Genomic DNA, 21,572 nt, shown 5'->3' on the forward strand with positions numbered 1-21,572 from the left:
AGATATTCACGAACAAGTGTTAAAAATGCTCATTTCACAATTATTTTACTGTGTAAACAGGCTGCTGATCACCTATTGAACAAGCAAAACATTCGGTCATCGCGTGGAAGGATTTTTTATACAATACAAAATAGTTGTCCCTGAAAGTTTATGGACCCCCTAGAAGCGCCGCCTACTTTTTTAGCTCATTTAGGAACCAACATTACTGATCTCAAAGTAGCAGGAAATTTAGAACTTTCACACCACAATTCTCTGAGAATACTCGAAGTTGTGCCTGAATTTTGTGACTTTTGGCATCTCATCTACTCACTAATTTCTCCTAGTTCCGCCAAAGTGGGCGGAACTTCGGCGGGGCATGGTAGTGGCAAGATGACACAGCTAGTCTATGATGTTCCATATGCCTGACTGGAGTTAGTTTTCTGGGGTAACGCACAATACTACTCATCAGACACTGGAGATGCAAGAACAGGAGTGCACCTCTTTATGAATCAGGAGCTTCTGACTCCAGCACACTCCCTCATTAAGACGAGCATGCACAACGCTGTTAGTCTGGCCCATAGAATCTAGAATCAAGGTTCAACTGGAAAAGCTAAACCTGAATTTAGAGACGGATAAATACAGACCTCAAAAGGTCCCCACCACAGGCCAAGATGTACAGTACTGAGCAGAATACTCACATTACGCAGAGAGACTGATGGCGCATCTGGGTTACAAAGGAAAGTTTCAGAGTTTTCTTCATTTTTCTCAAAAAAGACTTTGGAGTGTGCTTTAAGATCCTATACAATAAAGCTTAAAATGTTAAACTTACAAAAATACACAGATCTAACATCTAAATATAGAAATTTCTTTTTTTGGAAAAGGCTCCATGTGACAATTAACCAGTGTCTGCCAACCACCACATCAGATTATTTTATAAAGTCAATTGCTAAAACTTTGTCTGACACCTCAAGTTAAAGGGGTTTTCCCATGAACAAAGCACATTTTAGTCAATAGATCTTGGAATAAAAATAAACTCCAAAATTGAATGTGATTAAAAATAATGTCCCTGTGCTGAGATAATCTTATAACTGTGCCCCTGCTGTGTAATGTCTGTGTCTGACCCTACAGGAACATGGTCTGATCATACCACAGCTCCTGGGCAGGCAAAGATGCAAAAGAGTATACAGACATTACAGCACGGGATCACAGATGACTCTTTTTGTGAGGTAAAACATTTCAGACTGCTTTTAAGCAATGTTTTACCTCACAAAAAGTACATTGTAAAATTAACCACTTTTTAAAAATTATTTTTCTTATGATGGATGATCTTGAGATCAGATCTGTACATTAGCCTCCTACAATAGAAAAACAGGTGTAATGCGAACAATGTTCTATTCAATTGCATAAGGCTGACGGACAGGTCTGATCACATGCTGCTTGGTCACTGGCTGTTTTGAGAACAGAAAATTGTGTAGTCTGTGAAGACGATTGCAGTAGCAAGTCCAGGAGAACCTGTAATATTTACTAATATATAAAAGTGCCACAAATTATGGCCCAAATTCATTTGTTAAAATACAAAGTAAACAGCCCCTTTAAAGGGGCAAACTAGGCAGTGGGATTGTGTTCTGAAAACGCTAGTCATTCATTTAATCCCTCTTAGATCCTGCTAGGTATAGCTGTGCCAATCTTGCTCTATCTGCTGATGCTTGTGTGCGGCTTCTAGAAAAACATGGAATTCCACCCAAATTCCTAAAATATACTGATGAACAACCAACTGAAAATATACAAAAGACTATTGGACCCTCTTAAAAAGGGTTGTCCGCCTCCGTTACAAATGTTATATTCCCCCAAAATAGTAGAACGATAGCCCGTACTCCGATCCGGTGCCGTTCCAGCAGCATTAGCACTGTATTCCTGGGGCTCGCGTGGACATTACGTCACGTGAGCCCTGCAGAAAACGAGCAGCCTCTTCACTCACTTTCTTCGGGCATAACTGACCTTCACAGGAAATCAGAAGCTCTCACTTCATCCAGATGTCAGTTTAGTCCACAGGAAGAGAGAGTGAAAAGACACCACAGGGTTCAAATGACAATCTCACACAAGCCCCAGGACGGCCAGTGCGGTCAGAGCTGGAGAACAGCACTATAGGCCGACGTTATTTTATATGAGAGAATATAGTAATTGAGAAGGGCGCTGTTCGAGTAGTGGACAACCCTTCTAAAAAAAAATCTATTTGCTGCTTTTAAACAATAAATCAAGAAGAAATGAGTAAATATATTCTTGACCATTAAAAAAAAAAAAGAGGGGTGAACGCGAGTCCACGAGAGAATCTCATAAATGTTGTACTGCTTATACTTATGCCTCAACTCAGACTAAATAATGAGCACATTAGCGCTGGGCACTGGAGGCGAAATCCAATGCCGGATTCCTAAATGAGGATTTACAAAGATTTACTCCTCCAAGTATAGGAGGTTGTAAATAATGGAAGGACTAGTTACTCTTAAGGTTTGACAATACTGTCATAGTGGCTCAGGGGTTAGCACTGTGGCTTTGTAGCGCTGGGGTCCTGGGTTCAAATCCCACCAAGGACAATATCTGCAAGGAGTTTGTACAACCCCTGGCAAAAATTATGGAATCACCGGCCTTGGAGGATGTTCATTCCGTTGTTTAATTTTGTAGAAAAAAAAGCAGATCACAGACATGGCACAAAACTAAAGTCAATTCAAATGGCAACTTTCTGGCTTTAGGAAACACTAAAAGAAATCAAGAACAAAAAATGTGGTAGTCAGTAATGGTTACTTTTTTAAACCAAGCATAGGGAAAAAATTATGGAATCACTCAATTCTGAGGAAAAAAAATTATGTAATCACCCTGTAAATTTTCATTCCCAAAACTAACACCTGCATCAAATTAGATCTGCTCGTTAGTCTACATCTAAAAAGGAGTGAGCACACCTTGGAGAGAAGCAAGGAAGCAAAGAAAAAGATACTTGTTTCCAGTTCTTTTCTAGTTCCTGGTATTAGCATTAAAGTAGGGCTTCTTAAAAGCACTGTCACCAAAAATCAACTGATATCACTAGGAGAAGAGAAGTCTGTTGCTATATAACATGCTGACCATTCAACAAAAACGATCAACCAGAGTCCATCAGAGCATCCCTTGACACAACCACCATATGAGCTTTCGGCCACTGAAGACCATCCACTTCTTGCCATAACACTTACCTCAAAGGTTGTGAATTCATTGAAACACTTATGATGTTTCAGGTACCATTCCACGGTAATCTTCATAGGACCAGTACAATTTATTTTAACAACTGTTAAAGGAAAGTGAAGAATTGTTAAAATAAAATTTCAAAATAATAAATACAAGTGGATGAGCACATCCTGCCACTAAATAAAGGGAACCTGTCCTGTAAAAAAATGCTATTTACCTGCAGATTAATAGCGTTCTGAAGCTGCCGCACCGAGAGCTCCACTGCCGATAGGAAATGAACTGAATTCCTCCCGGCAGCCTTGGGTTTTCAGTCATAGAGGTGAGGCTGGCGCAGCTTCAGTCAGCACTCAGAGCATAGGGAACGGCGGCTGTATCCACACCCCCAGCACTGACTGACACCCAGCTCGAGGCTGCAGGAATGAAATACGGTTCATTTGCTCCTGCCAACAGGCTTTCAGAGTGGGCGCCAGATACCTTCAGAACACTATTAGTCGGCAGATTAACCCCATATCTGCAGGTTAAAGAAGAACTCCCATTATGTTTTTTATCAAATGTGTGTATACAGCAGGTGAAAAAAGTATTGAACACGTCACCAATTTTCTTAGTAAATGACACAGGTAAAAAGTATTGAACACATTAAGAATGGCAGGTGCAAAAAGCCATAGAAAGTCATGACACCAGCTGAAATATATCAGTAATTAGAAAGCAATCCTGCCACTTAGTGAAAAGTAATATTAGCTGGTTCAACTGATGGCTTATAAAAAGGGGGCTCATTAACAAGAAGCTACACAAGAAACTTATCATGATGGGTAAAACCAGTGAGCTGTCTCAAGACCTTTGGAACCTTATTGTTGCAAAACATACTGATGGCATTAGGTACAGAAGAATTTCTAAAATACTGAAGGTTCCAGTGAGCACTGTTGGGGCCATAATCTGGAAGTGAACTGAAAAGAACATAATTTCACCATAAACCAGCCATGACCAGGTGCTCACCACAAGGTGTCAGACAGAGGAGTGAAAAGAATTATCCAAGAGTTGTCCAAGAGCAAAGGACCACCAGTGGAGAGCTACAGAAGGATCTGGAATCAGCAGGTACAATTGTTTCAAAGAACACTATGGCCTGTATGCACGCTCACCACGCAAGACCGACTTGCTGAACAAAAAGCATGTTCATGCAAGTTTACAGTTTGATCATCAACATTTCAGCAAGCCTATGAAATGTATAGTCTGGTCATATGAGAGCATAATTGTAGTCTTTGGAGGTCATAATACACACGATGTTTGGAGGCCAAAAGGCACTGCATATCACTCCAAAAGCACCATACCAGGGGTGAAGTTTGAAGATGTGAACACCATGTTTTTCAGCACACGGCACTGGCAAACGTCATGTAATTGGGGGAAGGATGAATGGACAAACGTAGATACATTATTGATAAATATCTGCTGACATCAAGCAGGAGGATGAAAATGAAACAAGGGATGACATTTCAGCAACACAATGATCCCAAACACAGTCAAGGAAACTCTCAATTGGTTTCAGAGAAAGAAGATAAAGCTGGTAGAATGGCCCAGCCAATCACCTGACCTGAATCTAATAGCACATTTATGGAAGCTACTAAAGCTCAGAGTTCATAGAAGGAGCACAAGTAAGCTTCAGCATTTCAGAAATGTTTGTGTGAAAGAATGGGCCAAAATCACATGTCATTTCACATGATTACACATAACTTAAGGACATCTATGGTTTGATTTCTTTGCCTGGGTGGATTGGATGGGTTGTTACCTACATTTTGGAGAGAATTTCATGCCATTAGAACCTTTAGAAATATATTTACTTAAAAAATTGGTAATATATTCAAGTAATTTCACCTGCTGTATATGCATGTAGGTAGATAGAATCCTAGAATGTTAATGTTGGAAGTGACCTCCTGGGTAATCGAGTCCAACCCCCCTGCTCAATGCAGGATTCCCTAAACCATCTCAGACAGATGTCTGTCCAGCCTCTGTCTGAAAAATTTCATTGAAGGAGAACTCACCACCTCGCTTGGCAGCCTGTTCCACTGATTGATCACCCTCACTGTTAAAAAGTTTTTTCTAAAATCTATTTTTTCCCTTTCAGTTTCAATCCATTGCTTCTCATGTTTCCATGTGCAAATGAGAATAAGAATGTGACATCCCTTCAATTATTTGTAGCCAGCTATTAAGTCTCTTCTTAGCCTTTTTTGCAAGCTAAATTTTCCCAGACCCTTTAACCGTTCCTTGTAGGACATACTTTGTAGTCTGCTCACCATCCTGGTAGCTTTTCTCTGAACTTGCTCCAGTTTTTCAATGTCTTTTTTAAAATGTGGTGCCCAGAACTGGACACTGTATTCCAGATGAGATCTGACCAAGCAGGAGTAGAATGGAATAATTACTTCACGTGATATAGACTCTATGCTTCTCTTAATACATGTGCAGTCTGTGATCTATTAGTGTACCCAGTTCTTGTTCACACGTGCTGTTGCTTAGTTCTATTCCTCCCATTCTATAGATGTAATTTTCGTTTTTTTTGACCAGATGTAGAATCCTGCATTTCACCCTGTTAAATACTATTCTATTAGTCACTGCCTATTGTTAAAGCTTATCTAGATCATTCTGAATCCTTCTTCTTCTAGTGTTAGCTATCCATCCTAGCTTTGCATCGTCTGCAAAGTGTTCTCTCACCATCTCTCTGTTTATATATCCTGTGGATTATTTTATTCCTTCACTAGCACCATGAAGATCAATTGATGTTGCAATTGCTTTCTTACAGAACACAGATGCAAATTAGAAACTTAAGTTAGCCTTCTCAACATCATTTTTGTCCAGTTCACCCTCTTCATCCTGTAAAAATCCTATAGAATATTTAACTTTTCTTTTGCTTTTGACATACCCCCTAAATCCCTTTTTTACTGATTTTGGTCTTCCTTGAAAGCCTTACTTCATTACTGGCTTTAGCGCTTCTAATGCTTTCTCTGCATTGCCTTCAGATATTCTTTAGATATGCCACATCTTTCCATTTAATATATAGCCTTTTTTCCTTTATAACAAGTGATTAAGTTCTGTGTTCATCCATCTTGGTATCTTTAATGCTTCCAATTATTCTGTCTTTTCGGGATCGTTACCGATTGTGAAGTGAGAATTTCATTTAGCAAAATCTCCCACTCTTCTTGGACATTTCTGTCCTTAAAACATTCAGCCATTTGACCTTTCCTACCCTTTTTCTGAGTCCATTAAAATCTGCCTTTCTGAAGTCCAACTTTAAAGTCTGAGTCCTCACTGGTCTTCCTCCTCTTGTAATCCAATGTAATGTTATTAATTAATATATATTGATTAAAATGATACGTGGGTTGATGAAATACATCTCGTGGTTGTTGTTTGTTTAACCTCTATTTGTAGTTTTCAATTAATGAGTCTCGTGCTTCTGGGCGGCTTGTGGGGGGTATTTATATCGGGATCTGCTTAGATATTCATCCTTATGGTTTGACAGGTCACTGATCCCTCAGTGACCTGCATTCTATTTTACATACTGGATATAATATGGTTTGAAAAAAAAAAATTCACATTCATCAGGCAAGCGCCGCCTGTAGCACGGTACAGTGGATAATATGTATATTTTCGCTTTATTCAAACATGTAGTTTTAAGAAATTTTTTATTTCTTTTTTTAAACTAAATGGAGCCTAATTTTTTTCTCTCTGCCAAAATCGCGCCTGCACAGTAGCATCTATTGCGTTCCGATAGATGCTACTGCGCAGGCGCCGTCATCTTGATGAAGCCTAATTATTTTTCTCTGTCAAAATTGCAGAGGCGGCAGAGTTTGCGCAGTAGCATTTACTGGAATGCGATAGATGCTACTGTGCAGGCACCATTTTGTTTGAAAAAAATAAAACATTTCTTAAACAAAACTATATGTCTAAATAAAACAAAAATATGCATAAAGACACCCACACAAGCCGCCCCGATGCACAAGAATCTCATTAACTGAAAACTTTAAAATGTTTGTGCCAAGTTTTAACATTATCCCTATCTGTAGGAAAGAGGAACAACTTACCAATTGCAGGGCGTACAGCATTCAGCTAGCTCCAGCAGTGCTATAAATGAAACGTTGGTGCACATTCTCCCCCCACCACTCCATTCAAAGAGGGCTCAGCAAAGCCCTGTTCTTAGGACTGGTGGGAAAATTTGACCTCCAGCAATTAATAAGCTAAGCCCCCGTCACACACAGCGAGATCGCTAGCGAAATCGCTGCTGAGTCACAAGTTTGTGACGCAACAGCGATCTCACCAGCGATATCACTGTGTGTGACATGCATCAGCGACCGGCCCCCTGCCGGGTATTGCTGATCATGCTTGAAAGCCTTGGACATTTTTTTGATCGTTGGTCTCCCGCTGGCCAGCACGCATCGCTGCGTGTGGCAGGCGGGAGACCATCGATCAGCGAGCTGGAGTCCAAGGTAAACTGCGGGTAACTAAGCGCGCGCGTCACTTAGTTACCCGCTGTGTACCTTAGATACCAGCGTGCAGGCGCTGCGAGCTGGTATCCAAGGTCCTGATCTCTGGTGAGATCTGCCTGTTTGGCAGCTCACCAGCGATTATGTAGCGACACACCAGCGATCCTGCCAAGCTCATATCGTTGTCGGGATTGCTGGTGCGTCGCTATGTGTGACGGTGGCCTTATTCTAGGGAACAGACAAGCATGGTTCCTCATCAATCCCAAGAATGGATCGGAGGTGGAGTATGGGCAACTTCACTCTGTGCAAGTTTTAACTTGGCACAAACCCTTTATGTTCACATTTGTGCTCTGCCATATCTATAAGGCCTCTTTCACACATCAGGTTTTCGGCGTCAGGCGCGATCCGGCGCTTTTGACTAAAACCGGATCCGGCGAAATGCAATGCCGGATCCGGTTTCCCCCCCCATTGACTTGCATTAGAGCCGGATCGAGCCGGATGGCCATGCGTTTCATCCGATTTTCGCCGGATCCGGCAATGTGACGCGATCCGGCGTCTGGAAAAAACGGCTACTGTAACATTTTTTGTCTCCGGCGAAAAAGCCGGACACGCCGGATCCGGCATGTCCGGCTTTTTCATACAATGAAAGCCTATGAGCGCCGCAATGCGCCTGATCCGGCGACGGCCGGATCCGGTTTCTTTGGTCTGAGCATGCTCAGTAGCTCTGCCCACAGGACATATATAAAAGCAAGACAATGGGACCCTCAGCCACACCCAACATGCCACCCAAGCCAAGAACCAGGAGCAGGAGAAGGCAGCAGACATCTGCAGCAGCAGCACCATCAGCACCACCCCAAATGGAGCAGCATGCTGAACAACGGGAGGGGAGTCCAGCAGCAGATGAGAGACGGTAATTATCAAATCCCCCATTCCTCCAAACTAGGGCTATGGAATATCAAGATATTCATTGGCCCTTTGTTTCTCTTTATTCAACAGCCGCCCAATAGATGCAGCAGCAGCAGCAGCAGCAGCAATGGCAGCAGCAGAAACACCACCCACAGCCATGGAGTCTGGCCATGAGGAAGACAGCACATCTTCTGGGAGCCCTCCCTCGCATCGTCAGCGTTTGACGGTAAGTTTTTATTTCCAAAATCCATCATCTCTGTAATATATGTGTATTCATTGCCTTTTATTTCAAAACAGGAATCACAAGATGAAGAGGAGCTCCCAGAAGAAGAAGGAAGGGGTGGACAGACACTTGGAGTGGGCTCACAATTGGTAAGTTTTTTGCATCAAACGCAGAAACACAACATCACACTACACACAACACATAGAAAACAATGTTCTGCAGACCACACACAGCAAACAAATGCCTACATCCAAAGACATAACATTTTTTGTTTTCTTCTCTACTCTTCCCAATCTGGTGCTCGGCCAAGAGGTCCTCGCAGTGCCTCCCAGGGTCGTCGGCGACAGCAACGCGGCGGTCACCAGCGTGTAAGTATAAATATTTTTGCTTTGTTTTTTTTGCACTTTTTATTTCATTTCTTTTGTGGAGGCTAATTATGTTATTTTTGTCTTTTTCTTTAACAGCCTTCACAGCGTGCTCCCGACTCTGACGGTGAGGATGGAGGGATTGATGTGGACCGCCTCATCGATCTCATCAGAGAAAGGGAGCCGCTCTGGAATATGGCTGACCGCCGCCACGCTGACCTGATCGTTACCCGACGACTCTGGGAGGAAATCTGTTCGCTCCTTGTGGACCGCTGGGAGGACCTCGAAGCTCGGGCCCAGATTAAAGAGCGTAAGTATATACAGTACCGGTTGCTTGATTTAAACCAGTATTTCCCGAACTCCAGTCCTCGTGGTCCCCACGGATCATGTGTTCAGGATTTCTATTTACTTTGGAAATCCTGAAAACATGACCCCTGGGGACCATGAGGACTGGAGTTTGGGAAACACTGATGTTGTATACTAACCACTTTGTCCTTTCTCGTTTCAGGGGAGAGAATTGTGAAGCGGTGGCGGTCTGTGAGGGATCGTTTTAAGAAGGAGTTCAATAAAGAGATGCGGGCCCCGAGTGGATCTGGAGGACGCAGGAGCAAGTACAAGTACGCACGAGCCCTGTTGTTCCTCCGGGAGACAATGCTCACCAGAAGGTAAATATTACACACCACATGTGACAAAAAAATGTTTAGATGTAACTTTTTTTTTTCAGCCAGGGCCATACCATGTCACTATTTTAATTGTTTTTTTTTCTCTTTATTCCACAGCACGGTGAGCAGCACTCGGGAGCCTGCACGATTGGACCCTTCTGAGGCGATCCCTGAGGAGACCGGCACCGAGGGACACTTCGACCGCCCCGGTACATCTGCACCTTCCCACACATTCGACCCATCTGTCCCATCCACCAGCACAGGAGCATCGTGGCCGCCTACATTACATGAAGCTGCTGGTGAGGAGATCGCTTTCCCTTTACCCCACCCTTCTGCCCCTGCCACCTCTAGTACACCTGCGGGTACTGGGCGGCAGCGGCAGAGGGGTCAGGAAAAGACTTATGCGCCAGAGTTCTTGCATCTGAATGCATCTTTCCAGAACTGTCTAAAAGTCTTGTCAGAGCAAATCTCCGCAGGCTTTCAGCAGATCAACTCCAGCATTCTGGAGGTGAAGACACTTCTGCAAACCATGCATTCAGAAGCAAGTTCTTCGCCAAACCACACCTTTTTCAGGTCTGTTGAGGAGCGCATGGCAACACTATCTCCTACCCAGCAGATGCATGTAATGCATTCGTGCCACGGTGCTTTACAGCAGGTTACCTCCCAACCTCCACCTCCCACCACTGTAGTTCCTCCACCTGCACCCCCTCCAGCCACTTTCCATCCTCCCCCTCCTATTACATCTGCACCCCCTCCAGCCACTTTCCATCCTCCCCCTCCAGCCACTTTCCATCCTCCCCCTCCTATTACATACCAGCAACCTCCCCAGTACCAGCAACCTCCCCAGTACCAGCAACCTCCCCAGTACCAGTCATCTCCCCACTTCCAGCAACCTGCCCCGTATCAAACTCCTTCCCCGTACCAAACTCCTTCCCCATACAACTTTCCATCAACATCATCTGCTCCTACAGTCCCTGCCCAACCCTCCACTCCACCGCCCACCACCTCTTCTGCCTCCCACATGTCCACCCATTCTGTAGCTTTTTCCACACCATCACCTCTAACTGTTCCTTCCCCACCACGATCCCAATCCTCTCTCCACACTCCCAGTGTCGAAGTGTCCCGCAGCCCCTCCAGCAGTATTTCCACCCCACACTACACAGATTTATGATGTGTTTTGTAATAAAAATGCCCATGTTTTTTTCAAACCTTTATTAAAAAAGTTTTTTTAACTTTAAAAACAGTTTACAAACAAAAAAATATTTTAAATAAAAAGTTAAATTATTGTTTACACTGGTTGTCTGTCATTTCTTTCTGCGGCGAAATATGTTTAAAAAAAAGGTTAAATAAAGGGTATTTAAAAGGTAAAAAGGTATTCAAAACCAGGTATATAACTGTGGGTAAATTTTAGCTTTTTGCCACAGTTGTGTTCCTGGTTGTGTTTGAAGCAAAGTATTTCACCTAAAAAGTTGTGTTTATTGTTGGTGATTTCATAACAATGTACACAACTTTTGTTAAAAGGTGAAATACTTTGCATAAAACACAACCAGGTACACACCTGTGGCCTAAAGCTAAAAATAGAGACCATGACAAGATAGCCAACTTTGGTTGGCAAAGGTATATACTGTTGGTCCAGAAGGTACACAAGTTTGGTTAGGGCACAAATCTTTCACACTCTGTCATCCTGCCAGTGTACTCTGCCTTGAGGTGACATAAAGTATAGTGCAAAATTGTCCCTCATTACTGAAACCGTCACAGAACTTCTAGTGGTAATGTCATGGTAATCTTGCAAGGTGGTTTCTTCAGAGGTGTCCTCAATGGAAATGGGTTCCTTGCAGATAACAAAATTGTGGAGTACCACGCAAGCTTTGATCACCTCGTCAACAGTTTCTGTCTTGAGGTTGATCGCAGTCAATAGGACCCGCCATTTGGCTGTCAGAATACCAAAGGTACATTCAACCATTCTTCTTGCTCTTGTGAGGCGGTAATTAAAAATGCGTTTTGGTCTTGTCAATCCTCTGCTAGAGTATGGTTTCAAAAGGTGTTCTGACAGCTGGAAGGCTTCATCCCCTACACAGACAAATGGCATAGGTGGACCAGATGTTTGCGGCAGCGGTCTAGGGGGTGGGAACTGGAAGGTGTTTCCATACAGTTTACGCCCCATGGCAGACAGTTTGAAAACTTGAGAGTCATTGGAGCGGCCATAGGCCCCAATATCCACAGCAATAAATTTGTATTCCGCATCAGCGATGGCCATGAGGACAATTGAAAAATATTTCTTGTAATTGAAATATTCCGATCCCGATCCGGCTGGCTTTACAATGCGGATATGTTTCCCGTCCACAGCGCCCAAGCAGTTGGGAAACTGACATATCTGTTGAAACTTGTCAGCAATTTCAATCCACCTCTCTGTTGTAGGCTCTGGTAAAAACTCTTCAGCTAAGGAGTCCCACAGTGCACGGCATGTGTACTTCACTATTCCGGATATGGTGGAAATCCCGAGTCTGTACTGGAAATGCAGTGACGAAAGGGATTCTCCAGTTGCAAGAAATCTGTGGGGAATTAAAAAACAATTAGTTTAAAATCACAGCATTACATACCAAAACTCAGCTAGAACACTTGGAGATACAAACTACCACCAACAAGATTGCAGTGAAAGTGTGCTCTGATGCGAGCATATCCAATAAATGTGGCTTACCTTAAAGTCACCATCAGACGCTCTGCGGGTGAAACAGAGAAGCGGCAATAGGTGTCTGCTTTTCTTAAGAGGTGTGCAATGCGCTCCACCAAGTAATCAAAATTCTCCATTTTCATCCGAACATATCCAAAAAATTTATCCGGGTTTCGTCGAAGGTCCATGCAGAGTGTAGAATAGACCCCACGCGTCATTCTCTTGGCTGTGATGGGGTGGATCCACAAACGTCGTCTACGATGCCTGATGCGCTGCTGTCTCGCTCTCTCCTTCTCCAGAACAATCACCCTCAAACGATTCGCCTCCGCTATAAAATCCGCCAAATTCTTCAAAATATTTCCAATGACAACATCCATCTTCGCCAGTAACTTGCTCTTCTCTCCAACCTGCACTTTCTCCTCGACAACCTGTCAAAGAAGGGCTGTAGGAACACTCTATATATAGTTTTCCAGTAGCCAATCCCGTTCGGAAGGCCACAAGGGTCAATTTTAAAAACCGGATCCGGCGTAATCCGTCGAAAAACGGATAGAAAAACGGATGAACTGGATGAGACGGATCCGGTTTTGTCTGTCAAGAAAAAGACGGATCCGGCAGAAAACCGGATCCGTCACATCTGGTTTTACTAAACATTTGCCGGATCCGGCGTTCCGGCACGACGCCGGATCGCGCCTGACGCCGAAAACCTGATGTGTGAAAGTAGCCTTATACAACCCCTACCATGACCACACCATCTTATTATGTGGTCTGCTAGGGACTATTCCATTGTCCATTGTTTTTATGGCATTTCACCCATCCAATCCGAACGGATCCTCTTTGTGCATTTTATCTAGTACTAAAGGTTTATAGAATATCACAAGGGCAGCTGTATGATGTAGCGGAACACATTGGTGGGGTCAACCCATGTGCAATGTTTCAGTCCTCCCTCTGGAGTACCGAAGGGGAGAGGTGAAATTTTACATTTGGGCTAATAAAAAAAAATGTTTCCAATAATATTGAGTGCCGTCATTAGTCTTACATACCTATAATGTATGTCCCTGTCCACATAAAAGCATTGAAGTTACTCAGCAGTGTCAGAAAAGCAAACAGAACATAAGATCTGTGATACTTACTATTTAGTTGTATGTACGTATGGTTGAACATTATCTTTTGGAATAAAATAGGATTGTTGTTCATATCCTGAAAGTACAATAAAAGGTTTGATATGTTAATTAAAATTGTGTCCAATAGGCCCTGTAAATGGTGAATGTGGTAGATATGTAATAATCTTCATGCAGGGGGCATCAGTGAAGTCATCAATGCCTGTGATTCCTCCAGTTTCACCACTGACCCCACAAGCCAGCAATCATTTGGAAGGTAGAATGGGGTTAGGTATATTTTATGTATAGAACTATACCGTTATTTTGTGCTTTATAAGACGCACCAGATTATAAGACGCATCCCAAATTTTGGGGAGAAAATTAGGGAAAACAAACTTTAATAAAATGATGGTGCTTCTTATAATCTGTGCGTCTTATTGCCTACCGTGGGCGGCGGCTGCGGTGGAGTGGGATCCCAGGATCACTGCAGCATCGCCCCACTCCTGCCTCCGCGAGCAGCGACCCTGGGACCCCGTTCCACCGCAGCTAGTAAGGTACATTTGAATTAGAAGACACAGCCCCATATTCTCCCCAAATGAGTTTTAGGGTGTGTGCACACGCTGCAGATTCTGCTGCGGTTCCCCAGCGGATTTGGCCCTGGAGGAGATGGTAAACCGCTGCGGAATCTGCAGAAAGAATTGACATGTCAATTCTTTCTGCGGTTTAGAAACCGCAGAAAATCAGTGCGGAAAATTTCACAGCATCTGCACTGCGGTTTCCATTTCCCATAGGGAATAATGGTACTGTACACCGCAGCAGAAACCGCAGGGCAAAACCGCAGGATAAACCGCAGGTCTTTTGACCTGCGGATTTATCTGCGGATTTTGAAAATCCGCGCGGATCAATCCGCAGCAGATTCCGCAGCGTGTGCACACAGCCTTATAATCCAAAAATACCATAATTAATCCAAGTGTGGATGCCCCTTACAATCCTGGTTTTGGCAATAGTGTCACATTTTACAACTTAAAGGGAATCTCATCAGGTGTTTGCTGTTTAATATGAGAGCAGCATGATACAGGGGCTGAGACACAGATTCCAGTGATGTGTTACTTGCAGATTTGGGTTCTGTCATTTTGATACAATCATTGTTTTCTCTGCTGTAGATCTAGCAGTGCTCAGAATGCTGAGTCCTCTATAACTCTGCCCACACAGATTATACAGTGTACACAGAAAGTTGCTAATCAGTGATCATGGCAGGATTACACAAAGCAGTTGACTCCTAAGCTGGAGTCACACATAGCGACTCACCAGCAATCCCGACAACGATATCAAAGTGTCAGGATCACTGGTAAGTCGCTATGTGATCGCTAGTGAGCTGTCAAACAGACAGCTTCACCAGCGATCAGCACAGCGACGCCGAGCGCCCGGCGTCGCTGTGTACGTTAGTTACCAGTGCGCTGATGCAGGGAGCTGGTAACTAAGGTACACATCGGGTATCTAAGGGACGCACGTCCCTTAGTTACCCGATGTGTACATTAGTTACCAGCTGATCGATGGTCTCCTGCCTGTCACATGCAGCGATGCGTGGTGGCCAGCGGGAGACCAGCGACCAAAAAAACGTCCAGGGCTTTATTACAGCGATCAGCGATACCAGCAGGGGGGCAGGTCACTGATCGCTGTCACACACAGTGATCTCGCTAGTGAGATCAATGTTGTGTCACAAAACGCTGGTTTTGCCTAAACTTGTGCCTAAAGAAAAGTTGTAAAGGGAGAAGAATAATGACCACAAACATTCTTAAGGTGAAGATCTTACTACAAATGTAAATGCTTGTAAATCTAACCAGAACTGCGATAGGGCAGGACGTCATCAATAGGTCTATTCATATTGGAATAAAGGTGGGAACAGAGAAATGGTCTGTGGTCACCCTTTGCAGAACCACTCCTTTATAGGGGATGTCTTGCTAACTGCCTATCATTTCAATTTCTTGTCTGTTCCATTTGCACAGCAGCAGGAGAAACTGATTCACAATCTGTGGTTGCTTCATAACTGGACAGGTTGATTTCACAGAAGTGTGATTGACATGGAGTTACACTGTGTTGTTTAACCCCTTTCCTTCATTGGACGTAATATTCCGTCCATGTGCCCTGGGCCCTAATTACCATGGACGGAATATTATGTCATAGCGATAAGCGGCGCCCACGAGGTAAGCGCCGCTTATCGCGGCCGGGTGTCAGCTAATTATCATAGCTGACACCCGGCACAATGTGTCAGGGGCGTCACGGACCGCCCCCGACACGTTAACCCCTTGTACACCGCGATCAAACACGATCGCGGTGTACCGGGGGTTAAAGGGAAGCATCGGCAGGGAGGGGGCTCCCTCCGTGCTTCCCTGAGCCCCCCATGGCAGCGCAATGTGCAGCGCTGCTGCGGGGGTCTCCTTTCCTGCAGGTCCCCGGATCCAATATGGCGGCGGGGACCTCCGGGAGCCTGCAGGAAGCTGGCTTCCTCATGCCTGCAAAGCGCAGGCAAGGAGGAAACCTGCACGCTGCCTGTGACAGATTGCTGATCTGTCACAGTGATCTGTGATGTGACAGCCAGTTATGTCCCCTCTGGGACATTGTAATAAAGTAAAAAAAAAAAAAAGTGTAAAAATAATTTTTTTTTAAAAAAAAAAAAAAATCGCTAAATAAATTCAAGAAAAAAAAAAAATTCCCCAATAAATTCATTTTTTTGCAAAAAAAAAAAACCAATAAAAGTACACATATTTGGTATCGCCGCGTCCGTAACGACCCGCCCTATAAAACTGTCCCATTAGTTAACCCCTTAAGCGAAACCCTTAAAAAATAAAAAAAAAAACGAAGCAAAAAATAAATTATCATACCGCCGAACAAAAAGTGCAATAACGCACGATCAAAAAGACGCATATAAATATCCATGGTACCGCTGAAAACGTCATCTTGTCCCGCAAAAAACGAGCCATCACACGGCATCATCAGCGAAAAAATAAAATAGTTATAGCTCGCAGAATAAAGCGATGCAAAAATAATTATTTTTTATATAAAATAGTTTTCATTGCATAAAAGCGCCAAACATAAAAAAACAACCTAAATGAGGTATCGCTGTAACCGTACTGACCCGAAGAAGAAAACCGCTTTATCAATTTTATCGCACGCGGAACGGCGTAAACGCACCACCCAAAAGAAATTCATGAAACGCTGGTTTTTGTAAATTCTGCGTCCCAAAAAACAAAATAAAAAGCGATCAAAAAATGTCACGTGCCCGAAAATGGTACCAATAAAAACGTCAACTCGTCCCGCAAAAAATAAGACCTCACATGACTCGGTGGGTCAAAATACGGAAAAATTATAGCTCTCAATATGTGGTGATGCGAAAACTATTTTTACAATAAAAAGCGTCTTTTAGTGTGTGACAGCTGCCAAATATAAAAACCGGCATAAATAGTAAATCAAACCCCCCGTTATCACACCCTTAGACTAGTTAGGGAAAAATAATAAAATTTAAAAAATGTATTTATTTCCATTTTCCCATTAGGGTTAGGGCTAGGGATGTGTTGGGGTTAGGGTTGGAGTTAGAATTGGGGGTTTCCACTATTTGCGCACATCAGGTGCTCTCCAAACGCAACATGGTGTCTGATCTCAATTCCAGCCAATTCTACGTTGAAAAAGTCAAATGGTGCTCCTTCCCTTCCAAGCGCTGCCATGCGCCCAAACAGTGTTTTACCCCCACATATGGGGTATCAGCCTACTCAGGACAATTTGCAAAACAACTTTTGGGGTCCAATTTCTCCTGTTGCCCTTAGGAATATAAAAAATTGGGGGCAAAAATATCATTTTTGTGGAAAAAAAAATGATTTTTTTATTTTCACGCCTGGGCGTTATAAACTTCTGTGAAGCCCTTGGGGGTTCAAAGTGCTCACCACACATCTAGATAAGTTCCTTGGGGGGTCTAGTTTCCAAAATGGTGTCATTTGTGGGGGATTCCACTGTTTTGGTACATCAGGGGCTCTCCAAACGTGACATGGTGTCCGATCTCAATTCCAGCCCAAATCGTCAAATGGCGCTGCTTCCCTTCCGAGCTCTGCCATGCGCCCAAATAGTGGTCTACCCCCACATATGGGCTATCAGCGTACTCGGGAAAAATTGCACAATAACTTTTAGGGTCCTGTTATCCTTGGGAAAATAAAAATTGGGGGTGAAAAGATCATTTTGTGGAAAAAATATGATTTTTTAATTGTACCTCTGTACGTTATAAACTTCTGTGAAGCCCTTGTGGGTTCAAAGTTCTCACCACATATTTAGATAAGTTCCTTGGGGGGTCTAGTTTCCAAAATGGGGTCATTTGTGGGGAGTTTCCACTGTTTAGGTACATCAGGGGCTCTCCAAACGTGACATGGCGTCCGATCTGAATTCCAGCCAATTTTGCATTGTAAAAGTCAAACGGCGCTCCTTCCCTTCTGAACTCTGCCATGCGCCGAAACAGTGGTTCCCCCCCACATATCAGGTATCAGCATACTCAGGACAAAATGGACAATAATTTTTGCAGTCCAATTTCTCCTGTTACCCTTGGTAAAATAAAAAAAATTGAACCTGAAGTATTTTTTGTATGAAAAAAAGTCAAATGTTCATTCAAAAAATTCCTGTGAAGCACTTGAAGGGTAAATAAACTCCTTGAATGTGGTTTTGAGCACCTTAAGGGGTGCAGTTTTTAGAATGGTGTCACTTTTGGGTATTTTCTATTATATAGACCCCTCAAAGTGGCTTCAAATGTGATGTGGTCCGTAAAAATAAAATGGTGTTGCAAAAATGAGAAATCGCTGGTCATCTTTTAACCCTTATAACTTCCTAAAAAAAAAAAAATTTTGGTTCCAAAATTGTGCTGACGTAAAGTAAATATGTGGGAAATGTTACTTATTAAGCTTTTTGTGTGCCATATCTCTGTGATTTAAGGGCATAAAAATTCAAAGGTGGAAAATTGCGAAATTTTCTAAATTTTCACCAAATTTCCATTTTTTTCACAAATAAACGCAAGTTATATGAATGAAATTTTACCACTAACATGAAGTACAATATGTCACGAGAAAACAGTGTCAGAATCACCGGGATCCATGGAAGCGTTCCAGAGTTATGGCCTCATAAAAGGACAGTGGTCAGAATTGTAAAAATTGGCCCGGGAGTTAACGTGCAAACCACCCTTGGTAGTGAAGGGGTTAAATGTTCCCTTTATTTCTTTGAGCAGTGTACATCAATCTTGATATCTCCTATGTGCTGTATATAAGCAGTCTCAAGGTATCTTGTCATGTACACAGCTGTCTCCTTTGTGATGTATATACTGAAGACCCCCCAGTGCTTGAGTTCTCAACACGTTATATGAGCAGTGGAGAACTTCCCTCTTTGAGGCATGTGGTGTAATATAAATCTTTGTTCAGAACAAAATACTGCTACCAGTTCATTAACTTAACTTTTGCGCAAAATGTTAAATGGCTACAGACTGACGCAAACCTGAAAAATCAGTTGTGAGTGCGAACACCGCAGGCTCACCAAAGTGAAGTAGTTCCAGCCACCACATTAGCGGATAGATAACTGTTTGACCAAATATAACAAATTAAATTTCAAATTGATAATTTTGTACGGCCTGTGACTAAAATGGATTTTGGCTTAAAAAATGTTCCCCAACTCAGTTGTACAGTGACAGAAAGCTTCTAATCAGTGCTGGGGACCTGATTGGACCTGAAGGGTGGTTGTCCTGTAGTGATAATCACCTGCTGATAAAACACTGAATTGAAACAGCAAAACACAGCCCAGTAAATGACACATCACTGTAATCAAAGTCTCTGGACTTACATCGTGGTGTTCTCCAATTACAAAAACCTACTGACATGTTCCACTTAAGACTACCTGAAACGTTTCCACCTGGCTGCACACCATCGCCTTCACATAAACTACAATACATAACAATGGTATGATAAATTTGTTTACTTCAGCAGCGTTCCAATCATCCACACACGTCGGACAGCATGATTACTGCATGTCTAACTTTACTACAAGATTAATGCCAGTAGACACGTATCCAAATTCAGTGGTGCTTGTGTCTAGGGAAGATGGCGTCCCCACACTCAGATCGGTGCCGCACCTTTGTACTGCTCTAACTTTACTACAAAGAGAGCATTATAAAATGTTTACATGTGGTTCTACAAAGCAATAAATTCACCGGAAAAGTGTTCTGTTTATGGCGTGTCACTCAGGATAGAGCAAAGGTGAAAGTTATAGAGACGTCTCGCCTTTTCCATACCACACAGTCTATCCATATTAGTTAAAGATTAGTGATGAGCGAGTATACTCATTGCTCGGGTGGTCTCCGAGTATTTTGGTGTGCTCGGAGATTTAGTTTTCGTCTTATCTGCATGATTTGCGGCTGCTGGACAGGCTGAATACATGTGTGGAATGCCTGCTTGTTAGGGAATTTCCACATGTATTCAGGCTGTCTACAAGTCACAAATCATGCAGATAAGATGAAAACTAAATCTCCGAGCACACCAAAATACTCGGAGGACACCCAAGCATGCTCGAGAAAACCTGAGCAACAAGTATACTCGCTCATCACTATTAATGATGGCACAGGGAGTACACTGAATCTGCTATGCTGGAATTGAGGTCCCTATTTCTTACAAGTCTTTGCCTCACTGTGGTCCAACACTCGACGGTGGAAAGTCTAGGTGCCATTTTTGAGTTCTTCAGATAGAAGTCCCTAACAGAGTGCTGACCAGGGACCAAAGTCTGGTGTCAACCATATAGCAAATCCACAGCAAATAAACTCGGTAAGTAGCACCGGGCCAGTGCCAGCTTTCTGCATGCCTCTACAGCCTTTCAAAAAAATACTACACAATGTGCAAAATTCATTTGTGTAACCGAAGGAGACATGAATATATGTAACTCTGCGCCTCCTATTAGGGTGTGTGCACACTTTGCGGATTTTGCTGCGGATCCGCAGCGTTTCTGGCCCTGCGGGTCCGCAGCAGAATCTGCTGCGTTGTACAGTACCATTTTACTCTATGGAAAATGGAAACCGCTGTGCACATGCTGCGGAATTTTCCGTGCGGTTTTGCTGCGGTTTCAAATCCGCAGAAAGAAATGACATGTCACTTCTTTTCTGCGGATTCTGCTGCGGTTTACCATCTCCTCCATTGTAGAGGTGATAAACCGCAGGAGAAAACCGCAGGCCAATCCGCAGGTCATTTTACCTGCGGGTTTTACCTGCGGTTCCGCAGATACAAATCCGCAGACCAATCCGCAGCGTGTGCACATAGCCTTAGAGTCCTGGAGACTCATTTAATGGGCAGAGCATAAAGCCTGTGGTGAAATATAGTGGTCTGCACAGTAGTTATCTAGAAGGTGACTACTAGCTTGTTTGTACATCCTCTACTTAAAGGGTGTGTCCACTACTAGGACAACCCCTTCCTAAACTAAGTGTTAGGCCTCCATAAAATAATAAAGCTTATACTCCCCTCCCGTGCCTTTCCCGTGGAGTCGGCACTCACTCTCCCTGGCGCTGTGATGCAGTGTTGTGACACGTGACCCGGCACCCAATCAGCACTGGCGTCACTGTCCCCGCCTACATACGGACTGAACATGAAGAGGAAGTCCGGGATCAGCTGTAGCCGGGGCTGAATCTGCACGTTCAGTTTCTACAGCTCACGCATCATTCCACCGCATCGCAGCTCCAGGACCGCAAGTGCTGACACTGTGGGAACGGAGCGGGCACGGGAGTATAGGATTTATTATTAGATCGGGTCCGATGCAACAGTTTCAGAATGGGTTGTCCTAGTAGTGCACAATTTCTAAGAAAGCAATGGTAGATGTCATTACAGGAGTCCACGAGCTGAGGCATCTACTGAACGCAGGGGACCGCAGGATCTAGCTCGGCTTTATCCACATCAATAGGCAATTGACTGGATGTAGAACTTGCAAGACA

The 21,572-nt window shown here is 43.4% G+C and overlaps 1 protein-coding gene across 1 annotated transcript in view; it reads right to left on the minus strand.

The window, feature by feature from the left end:
* The window catches only part of TMEM87B (transmembrane protein 87B), a 116,208-nt gene that overhangs the window by 89,968 nt on the left and 4,668 nt on the right, over positions 1 to 21,572 (minus strand). Inside the window, exons 2-4 of the mRNA XM_073545162.1 lie at positions 13,616 to 13,682; positions 3,201 to 3,292; positions 678 to 776 (exon numbers count right to left, since the gene is read on the minus strand). Of these exons, the coding sequence (XP_073401263.1) occupies positions 678 to 776; positions 3,201 to 3,292; positions 13,616 to 13,682 (258 nt within the window). The remainder of the gene's footprint in view (positions 1 to 677; positions 777 to 3,200; positions 3,293 to 13,615; positions 13,683 to 21,572) is intronic.

Source organism: Dendrobates tinctorius, unplaced genomic scaffold, assembly GCF_039654945.1.
Source record: "Dendrobates tinctorius isolate UK_male_01 unplaced genomic scaffold, ASM3965494v1 ptg000140l, whole genome shotgun sequence".
Taxonomy (NCBI): domain Eukaryota; kingdom Metazoa; phylum Chordata; class Amphibia; order Anura; family Dendrobatidae; genus Dendrobates; species Dendrobates tinctorius.